The following is a 19,079-nucleotide window of genomic DNA, read 5'->3' on the forward strand; positions in this document are numbered from 1 at the left end:
TGGCACATTGCCTTTTTACACAGCGAAACAAAATTGTTATTCAAACCTAACAGGGGTTTGGCCAATTTAACAAACAAGATTTATTGCAGAGTTTCCTTCACTGCTCCAGGATATGATTTCACATTTGCAGAAGAAAAGAGAGATTATATCATTTACATAACAAGCTAATAAATAAATAATTGGTTACCGTACTTCCAAATATACTTCCTTATGTGCTCATATTGATAAAAACTGCATTCAGATGTTGCTGGTCCCATTTTACTCCAGAATAGGGGATTTAAGACTGAAATGTCATCCTGAACTCACATCTTGTGCCTGAATAAATGATAGTGACCTGCAGTGTGAATTGGCTAAGCAGAACCTTGCAGGTTAAAGTGCTCTTTGGGGAAAGGGAAGTCTGAAAACAATTCTGCCTGATATAGCTGTCAGATCTGTTAACTCTTTCCAGGGCATCACCTCCCTTTTAAGTGCAGAGAATCCCACAGACTAAATATATGCTCTTTTCTTAGCGGGCTACCTGGTAAGAAACTTTACCAAGTAAAGTAGACTGCTTAAATGAAGAAAGTTATTCTGCTTCAGATTGCCTCGACCATCTGTTAATGTGCTTTGCAGCCTCTATTTTTTTCTGAGTTTAAGTTTCTCTTGCACATGAACATTTTTTCATTTTCTTCTGACTTTAGACCAAAATTTTCCCTTCTCTTTTCAAGGTTCAGCTTTTTTCCTTCTTGCCCCTTGCATCTCAGCTTGGACCATTTCCTTTGTTTTGGAGGCAGATCCTTTGCTGTGGCTATTGACCCTTCTCGTGAGCATCTGGAAGGTATTAGATAAGACCAAAGATCTGTCTAATCCACTACCTCATGTTAAAAAGCAGCTGGAACTGAGGCTTCACAGGAAAGAGGTTAGGGAAAATAGGTTATTTTTCCCACATATTTTGCCACATGCTGATATCTAATACTTGGGGATCAGATAATGCCATGAAGTACATGGTACTGTACTTTTGCCAAATATTTGGCCTTTCTCTCTAATCCTCTCTCTGGTTTAGCTTGGCCTTTTATTCCTCCTTTTCCTTGACACTATGTATCTTGATGCATCTTAATCAGTCACTGGTCAGAGCAAGCGGTTTTGATGTGGTCCAGATTTGACAACAGTGGGCTGCAAGCAGTTTCCAAAACTAGGGGTTTGCATCTACAGTGGGAATAAACCTGCCAGGGCCGACCCCAGCTGCACCTCAACAATGCTACATTTTTAATACTTTCTTTGGGTGTTTTTTTAACTAGTACTGTCTGTTTTCTCAGGTTTGTGTCTTTGGTGATTGTCTTTTTCTACCTTTTTCTCTGTAGCCATGATTCCTGGAAAAAGATCTTGTTTTGTTTCTTCCCCCTCGTCCTTTCTCTTAGTGAAAACAGTGTTTTCTCTGGAGCCGAGCCTTAGAAAAACCCAACAAATAACTTGAAGCTGTTGATAAAATCATGAGAGTTGGCAAAGCTGGGACTCCTCTGTTGCCTTCAGAAAGCACCTACTTTTCTTTAAAATACAGTCTCCTGTGTTTTGGGTTTTTTCTTGATGTTTTGACAGCAGCAGGGATTTTTTGCATTATTTTTGCAGAATTATCCTTTCCCTCCTTTTGGTGGTGTTGTGTGTTGTTTATAGTGCTGCTTTGATTTTGGCCGAAGGACCAACACCTCTGAGTAGTATCTCTCAAAAGATGTTTGTTTTTTCCCTCCACTCTGTCAAGGTTTCTCCTTCATCTCCTCTTTAAACTTTTTTTTTTTTGGTCTTTCTCCCAGCACTGACATGTTCTTCTTCCCATGTGCCCACTCAGCTCTGGAAATACAGTCCAAATGTCATGGCTGCCTCAGATCCTGGTGAAGATCATTTCAACTTTGAGGACTTCAACTTAATTTTCCTTCTTTTCTTCTTTCTTTCTCTCTTTTTTTCTTGTTTTTTTCTTTCACTGCCAGTAGCTTTTAGCTGAATTAGACAGCACAATGAGCTGGAAATGGTACAAGGTGCCATCTGTATTTGTAGCTGTGGTGAAATACTAATGTTAATTCTCAAGTGTCTTCCAGTATGATTGTCTGACATATATGCTGGAGAGTTCTTCAGTATTAGCTGCGAGAAGCATCACACTACCCAAAACTTCACATCTTGTATAGAGAAGGTGGCTTCTAAAATCCATGTTTTCAAAGTTTTATGAGATGGAAACAAACTTTCAAAATATGCTAGCAGTGATGACAAGTAGCCGGTTTGAGTTTTACTCAGAGTTCTTTCATCCTTCTGGAGTGCAGTTAGGCTTCAGGAAAAAATTTGACGTCAGCCTGTTTGTGATTATAATAAAGAGTGGCAAGGGTTGGTACGTGAGTGACATCGTGACAGGCAAGTATGTAGGCATGCCAGAAATTTGCAGCAGAGGCTCTTAACACACAGGTTGGCAAGTGCTGGACATGTGACAAAACCAGCAGCAGGTGGGAATTGTGTTCAGTAGAGATTCCAGCCTCTTGTCTGACCAACTAAGCCATGACAAATTATTCTGAATTACTGATATGTTCAGCTGCCATTATGGGGGGATGTCATCACAGTACCCATTGTTTATAGCTGCAAGAAAGCTGTGCTGCTCCTCCCTCCTCCTCCTCCTCCTCTATAAATGATGCACCTTGATCTTCTCTACATTTTGCAGTCATTTCACAAGCAGTATTGCTCAAGGTGCCATGGTAATTTTTCTCCAGGGAGGAGATCTTTTTGATGCTATTACTTCCACCAACAAATATACAGAGCGGGATGCCAGTGGAATGCTTTACAATCTGGCCAGTGCTATCAAATATCTTCACAGCCTGAACATTGTCCACAGGGATATCAAGCCGGAGAATCTACTGGTAAGTGAAGATTCAACTTTTGGTATTGTTGATAACTTGAGAGTGTGTGAGAGAAGGTCTGTACTTCTTCCTCCTTCCACACACCCGCCAAGTTTATTTCAGTCTTTTAAGTTATAGGTCTTTTCATTTTAACCTTGGCATTGTAAAGCTTTCCTAAGAATAACAGCTATCACAAAAAGTACAGTAACAAGCTGGTATGTCTAGACTGTTCTCCAGGACATGGAGACAGAGTTGTTCCAGTGATCGCTAGAAGTGACCTTTTAGTAAGCTGCAGCATCATTTCAAGCTTCTCATGAACACAAAGGTGTTCTGTCCCCAGTAGACTATTCTGTACTTCTGCAGCTGGCTGAGTAATTAGCAGCAGTTCAGTTTTACAAACGTGGTGGGTGTAAATGTTGAGCCCTAATCACACAGTACGTCAGAGCACAACCAGGAAGAGACTTCAGTGTCCTTCCTTCCCCTGCTGCACCTCCCAAATAATCCTATAGCACTTTTTATTAAGCCACTTTTCCAAATAGATAGCCTAAATCTTCCTTTTCCTGAATGACTCTGTATGAACCCCTCGCCACTGAAGACAATGAAAAACACACCCTGGCAATAAGTCCTTCTTCTGAGAATTTTGCACTTTTGAATGCAGCAATTTTTGTTCTCCAATTGATATTGTTTTATCTTTTTTGAGAAAGTAATTTCTCCCTGTTATTTCACTGTTCTCTGAGTTTTCCCAGATTTGCTGTCATGTTCCAGTATCAAGATGTCCCAAATTTCCATATATTCTGCAACCATAAAAAAATGCTTAAGATACCTGGAGTATCAGTTCTCTCAGCTGTGTGCTCTCTGTCATGATTTAGTGTATTTAGTCCTGCTTGACACTGAAGAGGATTTATGGGAATCTTGATTCAAGCAGATCTAACTAAACTTCCAGGGAGTGGGAGTTTTACAGTTGAGTGGTTTACTACTAGCAGTAGTTTACTCTAGTGGCAGGTGCCTTTATAATTCTGGGTGAGGAAGTAGCCTGTCCTTGTTTTCCAGAATCTGCTAAGAACATGGGTGGCAGTTTCACTAGACACTAATGATTGATTAGCACCACCCTGGTGCTGGTGTGGGTGGCTGCAGGCAGAAGTGATAGCAATCGCATGCCAGGGTTCATTAATGCTGTGACTCGGAGTGTGCAGGAGGGGCTTGGTCTGGGGCAAGGCTTGCCCTGCTGCTGTCTTGACATGTCTCTAAATGCCTAAATTCTAACAGTAGACAAGCTTTTTGGGGAAAAGTGGAAAGTAGGCAGGAGGTGGGGGCAACAGGGGGAGGATTAGATTTTTATACCCAGCTGTCCCTAGTAATTACCCACTACCAGGAATGATCACACCATTTGCATTGTAGCTGCATTTTTCCAGTTATGCATATGTAAAGGTCCTACATTGATATTGATACCGAGCAGCGAGGATGCAACTCTTAACCTCTTGCAGAATCCTAACTCTCAAAAGCCAGCACTTGATTCACAAATTACATTAATTCTCTAAAATTTATCAGGTCCTGGAAAGGAATGAACGCTGGTTTAGAAGAACCCTTTGCAACCAACCTTACCCAAGTTCTAACCCTGTCCCTGACACTGGCTGTCTGCGGCCTCGGTGTCTCTTGACCTTTCTACTTTTATTCTCTTATTTGTCGGATGGGATGGGTAGTTCCTTGTATCACAAGACTGCAATTAGGGTTATTTTCATGGCGTTTATAAAACACTTGCAAAATGCCATATGGGTCTTAGCCTTTCTGTTGCTAAAGACCTTCCTGCCTCCTGCAGCCTGCCTTTTGCTTGCAGCTCTGTAACCCTTCACCTAAGTGGTCATGTCAGTATTTTTCCCTTGCTGTGCTTGTGCTGCTGCTTTCATGCTATTACTGTCACGGCCTTGCACCTGCAAACCCTGGTAGTATTGTTACAGCAGGTCCTCCTGGTCATAGGTGTGAGAATCAGCCCTTTCCCCTCTGCCCTTAGGCTACTCATGGGTTGTAGCTTTAGGTTTAGGGGAGCCTATAACAGACCTGCCCCAAATGAGAGTGGAGCAATTAACTAGGGAGGGGGCAGCATCTGCCCGTATCAGTACATACCCCAAGGCTAATAGCCCGGTTAGCAGGAAAAAACAACAGGCAGTGTGAGCAAGGCCTGACAAAAGCTATAGAGTTACTGCAGGCAAGAAGATACAAGGGGTGAAGGGGAATGTGCTGCTCTGGAGGGGACACCCAGAGAAGGATGGTCCTCTGGAGCCTCCTTATTGCATCTCTTCTCAGTTCTGGGGAGGGCTTTTCCTTTCTCCTCTTCCTGTCTTTCCTTTGTTTTTTTTTTTCCTTTTTCCACAAAAGTAACTTTATGACTATGGCTGATGTGTCATATAGCTATCAGCTGTATATGTGATAGAGCTATCAGCTGTAGTCCCAGCTGATAAATCTTGGGGGTGTGTGAACCTGTCTCAATGTCCTGTGTGCACCACCAGTTATTTTTGTAAGTCCTTAAACATTCTTTATTATCCTCAAGGCATGCAAAGCCCACCTAACAGTCAACTGTCCAAGAGTTTAAGGTATGCTGAATACCTGTGATTTGTTAGCACTTTTTTTGTTCTCTAGAGAGTATCTTCCATGTTTTAATTGGAACATTTTTCATAATTGCTGCTATTTAGCATGTTTATTTTGTCAAGTCATGGGATGTCTCTATAGCCATATAATAAACCCTAGAGAACAACTCTGACTGTTGCCATCTGCACCGATCACAAGAGCAGCTTAGAAAATACTGACAGTCTTTATAGTAATAGGATACATATGGTGGCACACAATTATGTGTGGCTGCATTCAATTAGTGTTGTACAATTACTAAGTTTTATTGCTTAGTTAAAACAGTGAAAGCACTACATAGTGGGTAATTTGCACTAATCCCCATTTCTTTAATTGCCCTTCAGTATTTAAATGCAGCAGAACATATATAGCATTTGTTCTGAATAACATGAGCGTTAAATTATCTTTCACATTCCTTGACTGGCAAGTAACATACCACAGCTTCACATTGGGCTCTTTTTATATGGAGTTATAACAGGGTGAGGAAAAGTTACTTTCTTCAGTTTTACAAGTGAACTGAAGTAGTTTTCCAAGGAAAGTGGTTCCTGGAAACAGATGGGACAAAATACTAGAAAACACACAGCACCAAACCTTCTGCATTGGTAAATATTGCCAAACGAGCCTCTTCCGTAATTAATTTCTAGGATATATGAGTCATACAAGGTGTGGTATGTTAAAGGAAAGAACTTATGAAGGTTCACTAAGTTAACACAACTTAGAGAGGGCTTTGTAAAAGGTAACCGCATGAAATAGAATATGAGATGCTAATTAGACCGGATTCGGCTCTTGATGTCTAAGTGCACGCTTTACATTTTTCAGCAAGTGAATATTTAAAGCTCTAGTCTATAGCCTTTAATTAAAACTGTTGTTGAAATGAGATTTATTACTGCCATTTCAGAGAGCACTTTCTTTAGTTTCAGCAACCAGATGTATTTAACAATCTGTGTTTTTAATAAAACCGTAATTGCTTTTTTTTCCAGGGCTTTTCTATAAGCCTATCTTTTTTTCTGGCTTAGTAACACAGAAATGTGAATCCATATCAAATTGCTGGTCCTCTTAAAGTCCAGCTGTATTATAAAAATAACATAAGGAAAGGAGAAGAAATTTGTGTATTCTGAATGTCTGCTTGTGGCTGTATCATCTGGACAGAGGGTTTTTTTTCTCTAGACATGACTAACTAACAGGAGAAACTGGGTGGTGGTGGTGTATAAAATAATTATTATGAGCTATAGCAGATCTGTAGCAAACATTGGCAAGAGACTTCAAGATTTCATTTTTGCACCAAGTGAACTGTTCATGGGCCCATTGTAGAATTTATTGTATTTTTGTGAGACAAAGATCTAGGATTTACCTCTGCAAACAGTTGTAGATAAATGTGATTTTTGATGTAGGAGTAGCTGGTCAAGATGGGTATTAAGGATGATTTTGGTTTTGATTGTGAAGTATGACTGGTTTTGCACGGTGTTACTGCTAACTGTTGTCAGGACATCACTGCTGGTGAGCCAGATTGCATGGAGTTTTGATTCGGGTTGCAAAATAATAGTGATGCATACATACTTTAAAAAGGCCTCCTATAGACTGTTTCCATTTTTTAAGGTGCTGTTGTGGTTAACAGCATTAAATTCCATCATAAACGGTTTCAAAATGAGAAGCAAGAACCCAAACCAGCAGCTGGGTTAAAGAAAGACTCACAGTCTAGTGTTTAATTTAGATGCATTTTAGTCTGTTTTGATTTTGAACATTTTTTGGTAAGTTTTCAGTGTTTGCAGGTTTAGGGTTGTTCCTTTGCATTAAGCCAGCTTTTAAAAATGTGTATTTTTTACTGATGTTTCTAGCTTTTTTCTTGTGACTGCATCTTAATCTCTATTTGCATCCATAAAAACCCATGAAAGATCATGTTGCTGCTGTGAAGACCCCGTTTTAACACAGGATTTTCTCGTATACTCATTAATAGCCCTACCTGTGTCCATTGATGATGACGGTAACATACCACTAAGTCACTGATTGGAGTTTAACAGTCATCCAAGAAGAGGATAGTGTTGCTAGGTGAAATAGTCCAGCCACAGTTGTGTCTCATGACTTCAACACACAAAGAATCTGTTGCTGCTATCAGTGCAGTCGCTGCTGCATTATCTAAGAAGGTGAAATTCCTGTGCAAGCCTTTAAGCTCTGTGGAAGTTAAAGGAACAAACTCCAAAACCCTACACTGTGTATCGGCTGTCAATGGGGAGTTGAGCTAGGAACGTCACTACTGGAAGGTCAGACCTTTGCTTCTGAGCTTTAGCTTCTAGCAAGTAGTATGTCCTTTGTTGGCCAGGTAGCAAGGTAAGTTCTTCCCAAACACCCTGACTACATGCAAGGGAAGTTGTCCAAATTGTCTGTGAATTTTCAAAGCATGCAGAGAAGTATGTTGTTAGTAAGGAGAAGAAAAAAGACTGTAAATTAGAAGGAACACTTCAGGCAGTTAGTAAATGATACAGTAGTTACCTTGACGGTATTGCATTAAACCTTTGAATTTTCCTCCTGATTTAGGTTTATGAACACCAAGATGGAAGCAAGTCCCTGAAGCTAGGAGACTTTGGCCTAGCAACAATTGTGGATGGACCTCTCTATACTGTTTGTGGCACCCCAACATATGTAGCTCCAGAAATCATTGCTGAAACTGGGTAAATCACTTCTAGTGACGATTCACTGGTGTGTACACAGTGGAGGTTGTTCTCGCCAGTATGCCAGACAGGAGTTCTTGCAGTAAAGACTTTTATGCTGCTTTTGCTTGGGTATGATGCAGAATCATGGCTCATAGAACAATTTAGTTGGAAGGGGCCTCCAGAGGCTATCTTGTCCAAACGAAGGACAGCTTTGGAGTTGTGTCAAGTTGCCCCCAACCTTCTCAGCTTAACACTCACTTACAAAGAAGCCATTTTCAGATACAATAAAAATAATTCTTAAGCTGTCCCCAGAGACTGCTAATTACCATTCACTTAATTTTATTTCATTATCACACACTGTCCTCTTCTGATCTGTTCCACAGAGTAAACGCCTGCTGGCTTGAGCAGCCTTTGTCACCTTTGCAGGCTTCATGTTGGTAGGCATCACTTCTAACTCAGGAATACAGCACAACATCTTCTGTGCACTCCTACATTTTGATCTAATGTAGTTTTAAGATGTAAATGTAAAAAAGATTTGAAAGCAGAATTAGGATAGGTAGGAAGGACACAGAGAAAGTTCAGATGAGAGTATATAAGAAACTGTGAATAATTCTGAAAATGTTTCCTCTGTTCTTGCACTGTAGTTCATAGGAGTTGGATGTCTCTAACCATGTCTCTCACACTTCTAGATATGGCTTGAAGGTGGACATCTGGGCAGCGGGTGTGATTACTTACATCCTGCTCTGTGGTTTTCCTCCGTTCCGTGGGTATGGACCAATCTATTCAACCGTCCTTGTTCTATGAATTGATCACTGTGCTGCCTTTGCATGAAGCACAGAGATTCCCACTGGAAAAAGTTCTCTGCTCGTAGAGTTTGGGTTTTCCTGTGCTCTGCACAGTAATTTACACAAGCCCCATAAAAGTCTGTGATTTTACTGTAAAATGTCTGTCTCATGTTTGTTTATTTTAGTTTAAACTTCATTGCATTACAAAACAAGAGCCTCCATTATGGGTTCTGGGTGCCTTTGCCTGATGTTTAAAATACACAGTGAAATAAGCATCTTCTTTCATGGACCAAATACGACATACTTTGTGGTCAGTAAAAGGTAATTAAAATGTAAGCCACTTAATAAGGACATCAGATCATTTCTCTCCCTCAGAGCAATTGCAAAGTTATTGACAATCCTAAAGACAAGCAGGTTACCTCAGAAAGAATGTACCAATGCACTTTGTTTTATGATCTTACTATTCACACCCTTGGTTGCACGCCTGAGGGGAATCAACAGCTTCCAAAAGCATACTAAGAGATTGCCAATTAAAAGCAATTTGAAGCAGCCTATTGAAACCAGCTTTGGAAATAATCTTTGTGGATTTTTTTGTTGGTTTTGTTCGGTTTTTACTTTACAGAAGTGGAGATGACCAAGAAGTGCTTTTTGATCAGATTTTGATGGGACAGGTGGATTTTCCATCTCCGTATTGGGACAACGTTTCTGACTCTGCAAAGGTGGGTTTTATAGTTGATGATACTCTCTTTTCCAATATTACTCCCAGTGCCAGTATTTAATGCATGTTGTTCTTTCACAGTACTGTATTTGACACGTCTCACACTTCCCTGCTACACCTATAAATTCCTCTGGGTCACCAAGTATGTTGTCATATGATCACTGTCTGTTAGACTCCAGGTGGTTCTGAAATGGACCCTGTCTCTATATGATGTCTCACACACCAGAGGCACCAGCAGCCTTTACTGATCAAGAAAAATTTTGAGTAATTTTGCTTGACCTGCACTTCTTAGCTTGAAAGCTCCTTGGGACTGTACTTTCTTTATATGTACTTATGATGGGGACCAGGTACCAACCTGAAGCCTTTGAATATTATGTAATAATATTATAGGGAGGCTGTTTTCCTCTTATTAATCCATTAGATGATATGTCTGTTGTTTCTTTATTCCAAAAAAACAGGCCTCACATTACCTGTAACTCCTTATTGTTGTCAGGGTCGTATGAAACACAGACTGGTTCCAGCCACCAGTTCATGGTGTAGCCTTTTGGTACATGGCACAAAGGACACAGAGCTCAAGGTGTGCTAAGGCAGACACAAATCCTTTTCAAGTACAGATCCTGACAGTAATCATTACACTTTCAGAGCAGATCAAGGGGTTTTAACTCTCATTAGTGCACTGGAGCAGCAGTTTAAGTCACAGATTTTCTAGGGATCTGGCATTCACAATGGTCATGTGTAAAAATTAGAGAGAGAGAGAGAGAGAGATAATACATATGTGTATGTAAAAAAACCACACAAACCCAAAACACCAAAACATGCCAAAGCCGTAAAACTATTCATATGGTGATCCTGCAGGTAGGTAGGTGTTTAATTTCTGCCAGTTTACTTCTGTAGCCTGTAAGGCAAATCTAGGCAAAAGTGTCTTCCTGTTTCTTTCAGTGTGACAGTGTTTAATTAATCACCAAAACAAAATTACCTGCATCCACCTCCAAATTTAATGAGAGTAGCATTCACATTCTGAATCTCCATTCTTTGGAGAGTTACATTCTGCTTTTACAGATATGTGGAGGGTGATCAGGACTAGCATTTTAGCCTGTTAACTAACGAGGTTAATGAATGAGATACAGTCATAGAGCTGGAGGAACCACGTTGTTGTGTGTAGCAGGCTTTATTTCATAGCATCATTAATGAGAACTCTGCAAGTCCTTTGCCAATGGTGGCCTCCTGTGAAACACCTTCTTCCAAATAGTTCAGTCCAAATTTTCTGTTTTGAAGCATTAACCTATTCATTTAACTTCTCTTTGTTGCTAAAAGCTATTAACTTTGGTCTTTGGTGATACCTCTTTATTTGCTGTCATACTGCCATGCTGTTTCCTGTGCACTCCACTCTGGTGGAATTAGTTGTATATTTACATTCTAGTTGAAAACTGTGTAATTGCAGAGGAAATCACAAGAAGAAAAATAATATTTTTAAGTGTTTGGGTTTTTAATATCTTCTATGTCATTTATACAAAAGCTTAAAGTAAAATTCTAGATTTGCTGGGTTTTTTCTTACAGAAGAATTAGCTTTTTCTTAATGGGAAGCTAACCTAATTTCATGCTACCATCTGTTTTGTACATTATGCATTAAGTGTTTTTCTCTTAAACAGTGGATACACAGGTGTAACTCCGAGCTGTCTTCTAGCTTTTCAAGGTGTTGCTAGATACTGATTTAAAAATTCAGCTTGAAGTTCAGCAATTCATATTTGTGCCTTTTTTTAATAATCAATGTATTTCTGCAATTGGTAGTTCACTCTCTTATTAAGCACTCTTACATAATCAATTGAAAAGCACTTTTGTGAATTAAATGTTGATTTCTTCTTTAAACCTGCTCTTTAAATTTGGCCCTGTATTCCATTTCTCAGGAACTTATCACAATGATGCTTCAAGTGGATGTAGATCTGCGATTCTCAGCCTTGCAAGTTCTTGAGCATCCATGGGTCAATGTAAGTATTTTGAGGCTTATAGATGCTGCTTGTAGCTTGGCACCTTTGAGCTCTTTTCTGTCGTCCTTTCTATGCCCTTTTGGAGCCAGCACATTCTAAAAATGCCAGAGATTTAACTGGAAATAAGCTGCGTTACAGGCTGATTTAGTATATCATGTGTACCTTGAAGTATTCACTATTTTATGCATGCTCAGCTACATTTTCTCTGAAATATTTTGGGCCAGGTTTTCAACAAATCTCAACCACACTTGACAAATTTATACCTCTAACAATCAGCTTGCAGGTTCAGTGACACATTTTGCTCTCCTAAGTTCAGATGGACTCAAAAATCTGACAGTCATGATTAAGAGCTATTGAAATATAGCTCGTGGTGTTAAGCCTACTTGATCCAGCATGAAACAGGGAAACCTTTAGAATCATATTTAGCTTCTGACGTTGAAATATATATATATATTTATGTGCAGCCATATCCATTTAATCTTAGTTACCATGAAATAGCTATTTATGTATCCTGGCTTGTCTCTAAGCGACTGGACATTTGCCATAAAAGTGGTAATCAGTGAGATGGCATAGAGATAAATTTGGCAGAGAATAAAGAGATTTCTCTATAATTAATGTTGAGACAAGGACACTACTTAATATTTGTTAATTATTTCAGACTATTTAATATGTCTTAAAATACTTGGATGACAAGAAAGAAAAATTAAAAATCCAGATTCAAATTCAGAAGGGAAGACTGAGAAAAGTACAATTGGGATGAGCAGAGAAAAAAGACAAAAGGAGGAACAAATAATGTTTTGTTGTGTTTCTTGCAAGTTTCAGTGCACAGTCCTCCAAAATCTTTTTCTACTCACTATTCTAAAATTCAAATATATAGTAACTTAATGTTTTTTATTAAAAATGTTAATCTTTTTTTATGAAAGTGTCCTCCATGTAGCCCAGAATAGTTAAGTGTTTCCTAAGTATATGCTTTAGTCTTGGAGGCTCCCTTGTTGCCCAAACTATTTTTTTTTAAATTGTAAATATTATCATGCAGAGCAGTTCTGCAGTGTACAAAGGGTGCAAGGATCCAGAACAATGTCTGATGAAAATATTTTCATTTTTTAAGGTAACATTTAAGCAGCTGAAATACTAATTTTCCTTGCTGCCAGGTACTGTCCTTGGACATAGTATTCTGTCACAGTTTATACTGACTTTTGGTGAGTGAGGTGTCTCTCTGTCTCCATGGGAGGAGAACGAGTGGGGATTTCTGGAGTGCAGCTGAGGAAGAGATGGAAGTGACTGATCAGAAGCTGCAGAGAGAACAGGTCACCCGCAGTGTCAGTCTGCACACTGCTGCTGAGGTTACTGAACCGTCACTTGTTTGGACCACGTAAGGATGTGGTCACTACTCTTCTTTTTCTGAAAAAACACATTGGAACTGTTAATGCTCCCCCTGGAGACATTTTTTTTTTCTTTTTGGCTTCAGTTACACCATGATATATTTCAGGAAGCCATTTTAGTGAGATATATTAAGAAGAAAAGGTGCAGCTCTTTGCCAGTAAAGTGATGGTGATGGTGTGCAGGTGACGTGGTCTGCTCCCTGCCCTCGCTAGTGCCTGCTGATGGGAAGTGACAGGGAAAGGGGCTGAGGGCTAAAGTCTTTTGACACTCCGGAGCTCCGCTAACCAAACTTGAGCTCTGTTTTCTGAAGCACCGTGGCAAATTCTCGGTTTTCTGTGCAATAAGTTAAAATGTGGATACTGTAGAGGATACTGCAGAGACTTAAATGGATTTAAAAGGGAGTTCAATACATTTTTGGAGGATGGGCCCATTGGTGCCTCTTAAATATGGTGGTCTGGATACAACTCTTGGCTCACAAAGTTCTTAAGTACTTGGCTGGCAGAAACTGCAGGATATACCACGGAAAGTTCAAGAACTACTTGTTTTCGTTAAATGTACTATTTCATGAACTGTGACTACAGTACACTGTTGGAAACAAGATACTGTGTTCAATTCACCTTTGGTCTAGCTCTACTACACTTGCTGCAGTTCTCATAGTTTTATGCTAATTATACTTCTTTGCAATCAAAACCTGTAGCAGTTCTGTCCATAAATACATGAAACAAATACTCTATGACAGTTCTGTAATTTCTTCCTTTCTGTCCAATTGCTGCTTTTAGCAGCTGAGACGAATCAGTGTTTTGTTTTCAGCAATATGCTAACAATAGTTCATAATGCAGATCAAAACCTCTTTTGAATTCTCATATGTATCCTCCAGATATTTTTTCTGGAAAAATAAAGGCCAGCACTGGGACCAGTTCAGGAAAGTGCTTGAGCTCATTCCAAATGTCGTTCCTAGCATCCTAGGCATCACACATGGAAGCGTTTAATAGTAGGCATAAAATTAACTATATGGCACTAAAATCCTAGTTCACTTCAGGAGAAATAAGAACACGGCTGGGTTGAAACAGGTGCTTAAATGCTTTCGTGAAAAAGGACACTTCACTGAAGTAAGGCTGGGAAGTACACAGTAGGCAGCCTAGCAGGGACAGCCTGCTTGTGTACAGAGGCAGAATGATGCGCTGGTGTCAGATCCAAACTCACATCCCCAAACCATCACCTGCCTGAGCAGCTTCAAGTCTGTCACACCACTTCCCTGTACCTCATTTTCCCAGCTTCAGGACAGGGAATTATGGTAGTACTCATCCCTGTTTATAAAAGGCTCTGCCCTGCAACTTTCATAAAATACTATCTTTCTGAGAAGAAAAGGCACGTGAAGTTTTCACCTAACACTCCATTTTCCCAGATGACCTGTTTAAATACTTTTCCATGGCATCAAATGCCAGACTTTACTTTCCCTTTTCTTATTTCAGTTCTGAACCTATTCATAGAGTGGTAAACTTGCAGCTAAAATACTGGATAGGACAGCTGGCTTGAAAAGCAGGCATGTGTTTTCTTTGACAATTTTAAAAAACATTTTCTCTCTTTGATCAAACCTTTGATAGAAGTGTTGTAACTGCTTACACTGTATAAAACCATTTTGTAGATTGTAAATAACCATTCTACTTTATAGCTGCTTACTATGTGATTACTTGGTAAATTGCTGAGATTCCTGGAATGTGCTTTGACAGCTTCAGTAGGAGCCAACCCTCATTTCAGTTTCAGTTTTTGCCATAAAAATAGCTGGAATCCTCTTGGAAACTGCAAAAGTTGTTATGGTGAAAGTCAGACCAGTAAAGCAGTTCCTATGTCAATAATATCCCAGCTGTTTTCAATTCAAAAAAAACAAAACCTGAAAAGATGTTGGCAATGTGCCACTGCCACAGATGGAGATCTTGAATTCTAAATGAAGTTCAGCAGCATTTCCTTGCCCCCTCCATGTAGTTTATTTGGATTTGTCTTTCCTATGCAGTACACTTAGGCTTGGAAACAAATCCATCGGTTTATACTTCCCCTACAGGGACCCCAGCTCTTTCCTTTCTTTACCTGCTCAAATTCTTTGCAAAACCAAAGAATTATAAAAGAGGCTGGAAGATTGAGGTCTGGCATTTTAAACATTGGTGATATTGAGAATCTGATTTATACTCTACAAATTACAGGACAAACTTACTCTCTTTTTGTTGTATAAGTAGTAAATATTTTCTAATGCTGCACTGAGCAGTGGATGCTGAAAGGGATGGACTGCATTCTGTAAACCCTTCTCTGTTAAAATAATCAATACTAATTGTTGTATGTTGATGCTGGAGGAGGAAGATGGCACACACCAGCCTAAAAAGCATTAGGGAAACTGGAGCTTTTACATATTTCCTTAACCATGTCTGCCTTGGAAATCTGTGTGCAAAAGAAATGAGTAACCAAGCAATAAGTAGTAATAAGCTGAGTATTTGTGAGGAACTTAATTTTAAAAGACATTTCTTATTTGGCAGCTGCACTACTTTTGGTTACACCCTAGGACACTGCTCAAAGAAAAATTTCCTTGTAATCCTTAAAGGAAAGAGTCCAAAAACTTTTCCAGTACTTCTATTTTCTCTAATTTTCTGCTGTTATTTATATAATGACCTATTCATCTCATGCCTTTAGACTTTGAAAGTAAAGCTCTTGTAAAAAGGATCTGAGTGCTTCAGGGCAGTAGGAGTTTGGGAATCCTGAACTTCATTCCATCTTTTTAACACTTCTTTTTTCTTTGAGTGGCAGTGTCTCATGCCATAGAGAACAATGCAAATATGAAAACAGTGTTTATTAGTTACTCAAATGACACCAAGGCTCTGCCTCTTATTTTTAATTTCATTTTGATTTCTTGCAAATAGATCATGAAACCTATTTTGTGGAAGTTGATTTAAAAAAAAAAAAAAAAAAGGCATCTTAAGATCCCAAGCAGTTTACATTGTCCAGGTGAAAACTCAAATTCTGAACCAGAGTTTTGAAATCATCAATGGATTTTGACTGCTAAACTTCTGAAATGTGCTCAGGAGAGCGCTTCTTTCACAGCATCAGCAGTCAACATTTTCTGAAACTCATGAGTTGACCACCAAAAATCACTCATCAACTTTAAAAGATCTTGTCCTGATTGCTAAAGCTGAGATGAAATTCTGTGATCCTAACCCACTGCAAGAAGTAGTTCCTAATGTTAAAATAGGGAAAAGGAACAGTTAACCTCATTGGGGTCTGACATCCTTCCCATGACAGCAACCTGATGAAATTCTTGTCAGCAGTGTTTAGCTTTTTCTCCAATTCTACAGCTTACCCTGCTGATTCTGGTGAATCTGATGGTGGGTTTTTTTCACTTCTTGCCTTTTTAAACTGCAAAGCAGTTTGTTTTTTATGTAGTTAAACAGTTACCATCTCTCACCTTCAATATCCATCTATTTTATTGGTGGCTGAAGTGATTCCAGGAGCCAGCTAATATATATTAGCTTGTTTATAAAGCATGTTGGAATAAAAATATAAGTAATAATAAAAAAAGATAACTACTAAACATCAGGTAGCAGCAACAGTAGTAAGAAAATTTAATAACGATAGAGTAATCCGTGTATCCCTATGCCGCATCTTGCATTGAGCTGGAAGATATTTCATCTAAAGGCTGGAGCCCAAACTACGTGTCTCTGGCATGTTGCACTGGAATTGTGGGTGCAGTCCTTCACCAATAAAATATTACACAGTCTTGGTAACTATTGTCTTTTCCATATTTTAGTCTTTTGACAAGATGACATGCACGTTTGGCAGGCTTTCATATCAAGAAAGCCAAGAGAATGATTTTATTTCCCCCCCTCACCCCCTCCAGTGAAGAAGAGTACACTTTACAGACTAGCTTTCTTCTGGGAAAGGCAAGGTCAGCAGAAAGCAGGTTATTTTTAGGGGTCATATACCACCGAGCCAAGACTCCCTGGTGCTAGACAATAATCAGCTACTGGGTTGTATTGTTTTGTTTTGTGTTTTGCAGCTGTGTGCACTTGACCATATTTTGCCAGCCGAGACATTTTGTTAAGGGGTGAGTGAAGGATCTCTAAACACAAACTCCCCAAGCTAAATAAATAACAAACCCCAACCAACCTCCCTAAAATTCCCATATGCTCACTGAACTCATGATTTACTGCAGCAATTCTGTAACTCTTTGAGCGCACTCAGAATTGCTGCAAAGCCAGAAAAAAAAAGTGTCTGTCATCTCTTTGTATTGTGATCTTGTCTCTTGTTTGCCTGTATTCTGCTAGGATTTTGCTTAAGTGGAGTTTAAGAACTTTTTAAACTTTTATAGCTACACATACCATGCAGTACCAGCTTGGGATGACCGTTGTGGATGGCCAGTGACCTGATAAGCTGCATATTCTGCATTTTGTTGCCTGTTCTACTTGTTGTTAGCTGAAATCCTGCATATTCTGCCAGCAGAGAAGTCTCACCCAGTGGAGACTTTTTGCACTGTTTTCAGGCATAAGGATCTTAATTGCAATTTCTAAAAGAACTTTATTCTCTTGGGCTTGAATTCAACCTGCTGACTTGTGCAAAACTGCAAACTCACTTCTTTCTGGTAGGGTTTCACTTCAGCATCAAGGATGCCTGCGTAGCTAGGTGCAGACTGACAGGTTTGCTCTGGGAAGCAGGATGCCCCAGCTGGGAGGAGGCACCTCCCAGCCCAGCTGCATGGCAGCTAGCTTGCCTGGTGCATGTGACAGCAGAACACGTGTCTGCCTCTGCCTGGGCACACAGTTGTGTGCCTACTTTTACCTCAGGTTAGATCAACTTGAAAACATGTGTCTTTTGGCAGGGACAATGAGGCTACCCACAGCCAGCTCCAGCTGCTTTCCCAGGCAGTCTGTGCCTCTGCCTGTCCTTTCCCCACAGCATCCCAGGCTTACGTGCCTTGGGACTGGGGGAAGGAATTGCAGTCCCTTGTTCTCAGTCAGTCAGAGATTTGATCTGCAGAGGTGACTTTGTTTAACTATGATTCTGGTATGGTACAGTCATAGACTGGGGGGAATGCTACAGCAAGCCGTGAGCCCACACCTAAGCTGGCCTGCAGACATAGGCAATGATACGTCCTGATACTGATGAGGTCTCACAGTCAACTGTCCCGAGGGTCTCATCCAGGGCATGCCTGACCTCCCATCTTGCCTGAGTTTCCTTGCACTGGGGCTCACTGAGCCATGGCTGCAATATTCACACAACCCCATAGTGTCTGAGTTTGTAACTTTTACAACAAGACATGGACCTTAGAGGTGTCTCTCAAGGCTTTTGGAGAGCCTTTCCTGCATCTTACCAAAACAGGGCCTCTGGTTTCTTTAATCTTTTGGGTGCTTTCTACTTTTGAGGTCATTATCTTTAAATTTATGTGATGCGTAGACGGACTCATAAACAGATCTGAGTTTACCAAGCTTTGAAATATTAATGAACCCAAAAATAACTGAGCGGGGGTAGTTAAGGCGTGGCAGAAAGAATAATAAAATATTTAATCATTATTATTAACTAACATGACCTAAAATTTGAGAGTAAGATATTGGGTAAAGAAGGAGAGGCTGGTTCGTGACATACGTTCATCTTATAAATACCTTAGATATATTGATGGACACAATGATTGACCCATATTTCATTACAAACTTTTTGTAAACTTTTCTATATTGACAGGTTCTATCAGAATCACCTCACAATTCCTTTATTTCACCTTTTCTCTCTGAAGTTTTATTTTGCTCTATTTCTCTGCAGGACGATGGCCTTCCAGAGAACGAACATCAGCTCTCGGTAGCTGGGAAGATAAAGAAGCATTTCAACACAGGCCCTAAACCGAACAGCACAGCAGCTGGAGTTTCTGTCATAGCAGTAAGCATCTGAAATACACAGCCGAAAAACTAACATTTATGTGCCCACAAGACAGTGTGTGTTTAGGACATGCCACCAAAAAAAACCCAGAGAGGGTTAATTTTTCAGATAATTCTAGCATTTTATTAATATAAATGTCGTTAGACTGGTATTCTGCACAATTTCTCCATTGATTCCCCTTG

At 39.8% G+C, this 19,079-nt stretch overlaps 1 protein-coding gene across 3 annotated transcripts in view; it reads left to right on the forward strand.

Annotated features, from left to right (window-relative positions):
- DCLK1 (doublecortin like kinase 1) overlaps positions 1 to 19,079 on the forward strand; it is a 251,266-nt gene that overhangs the window by 212,292 nt on the left and 19,895 nt on the right. For all 3 annotated transcript variants that reach the window (XM_055802401.1, XM_055802400.1, XM_005241155.3), the window contains 6 exons: positions 2,727 to 2,873; positions 8,004 to 8,137; positions 8,809 to 8,886; positions 9,527 to 9,623; positions 11,527 to 11,607; positions 18,784 to 18,897. In XM_055802401.1, the coding sequence (XP_055658376.1) occupies positions 2,727 to 2,873; positions 8,004 to 8,137; positions 8,809 to 8,886; positions 9,527 to 9,623; positions 11,527 to 11,607; positions 18,784 to 18,897 (651 nt within the window). The remainder of the gene's footprint in view (positions 1 to 2,726; positions 2,874 to 8,003; positions 8,138 to 8,808; positions 8,887 to 9,526; positions 9,624 to 11,526; positions 11,608 to 18,783; positions 18,898 to 19,079) is intronic.

The sequence above is a fragment of the Falco peregrinus genome, chromosome 4 (genome assembly GCF_023634155.1).
Source record: "Falco peregrinus isolate bFalPer1 chromosome 4, bFalPer1.pri, whole genome shotgun sequence".
In the NCBI taxonomy this organism is placed as follows: domain Eukaryota; kingdom Metazoa; phylum Chordata; class Aves; order Falconiformes; family Falconidae; genus Falco; species Falco peregrinus.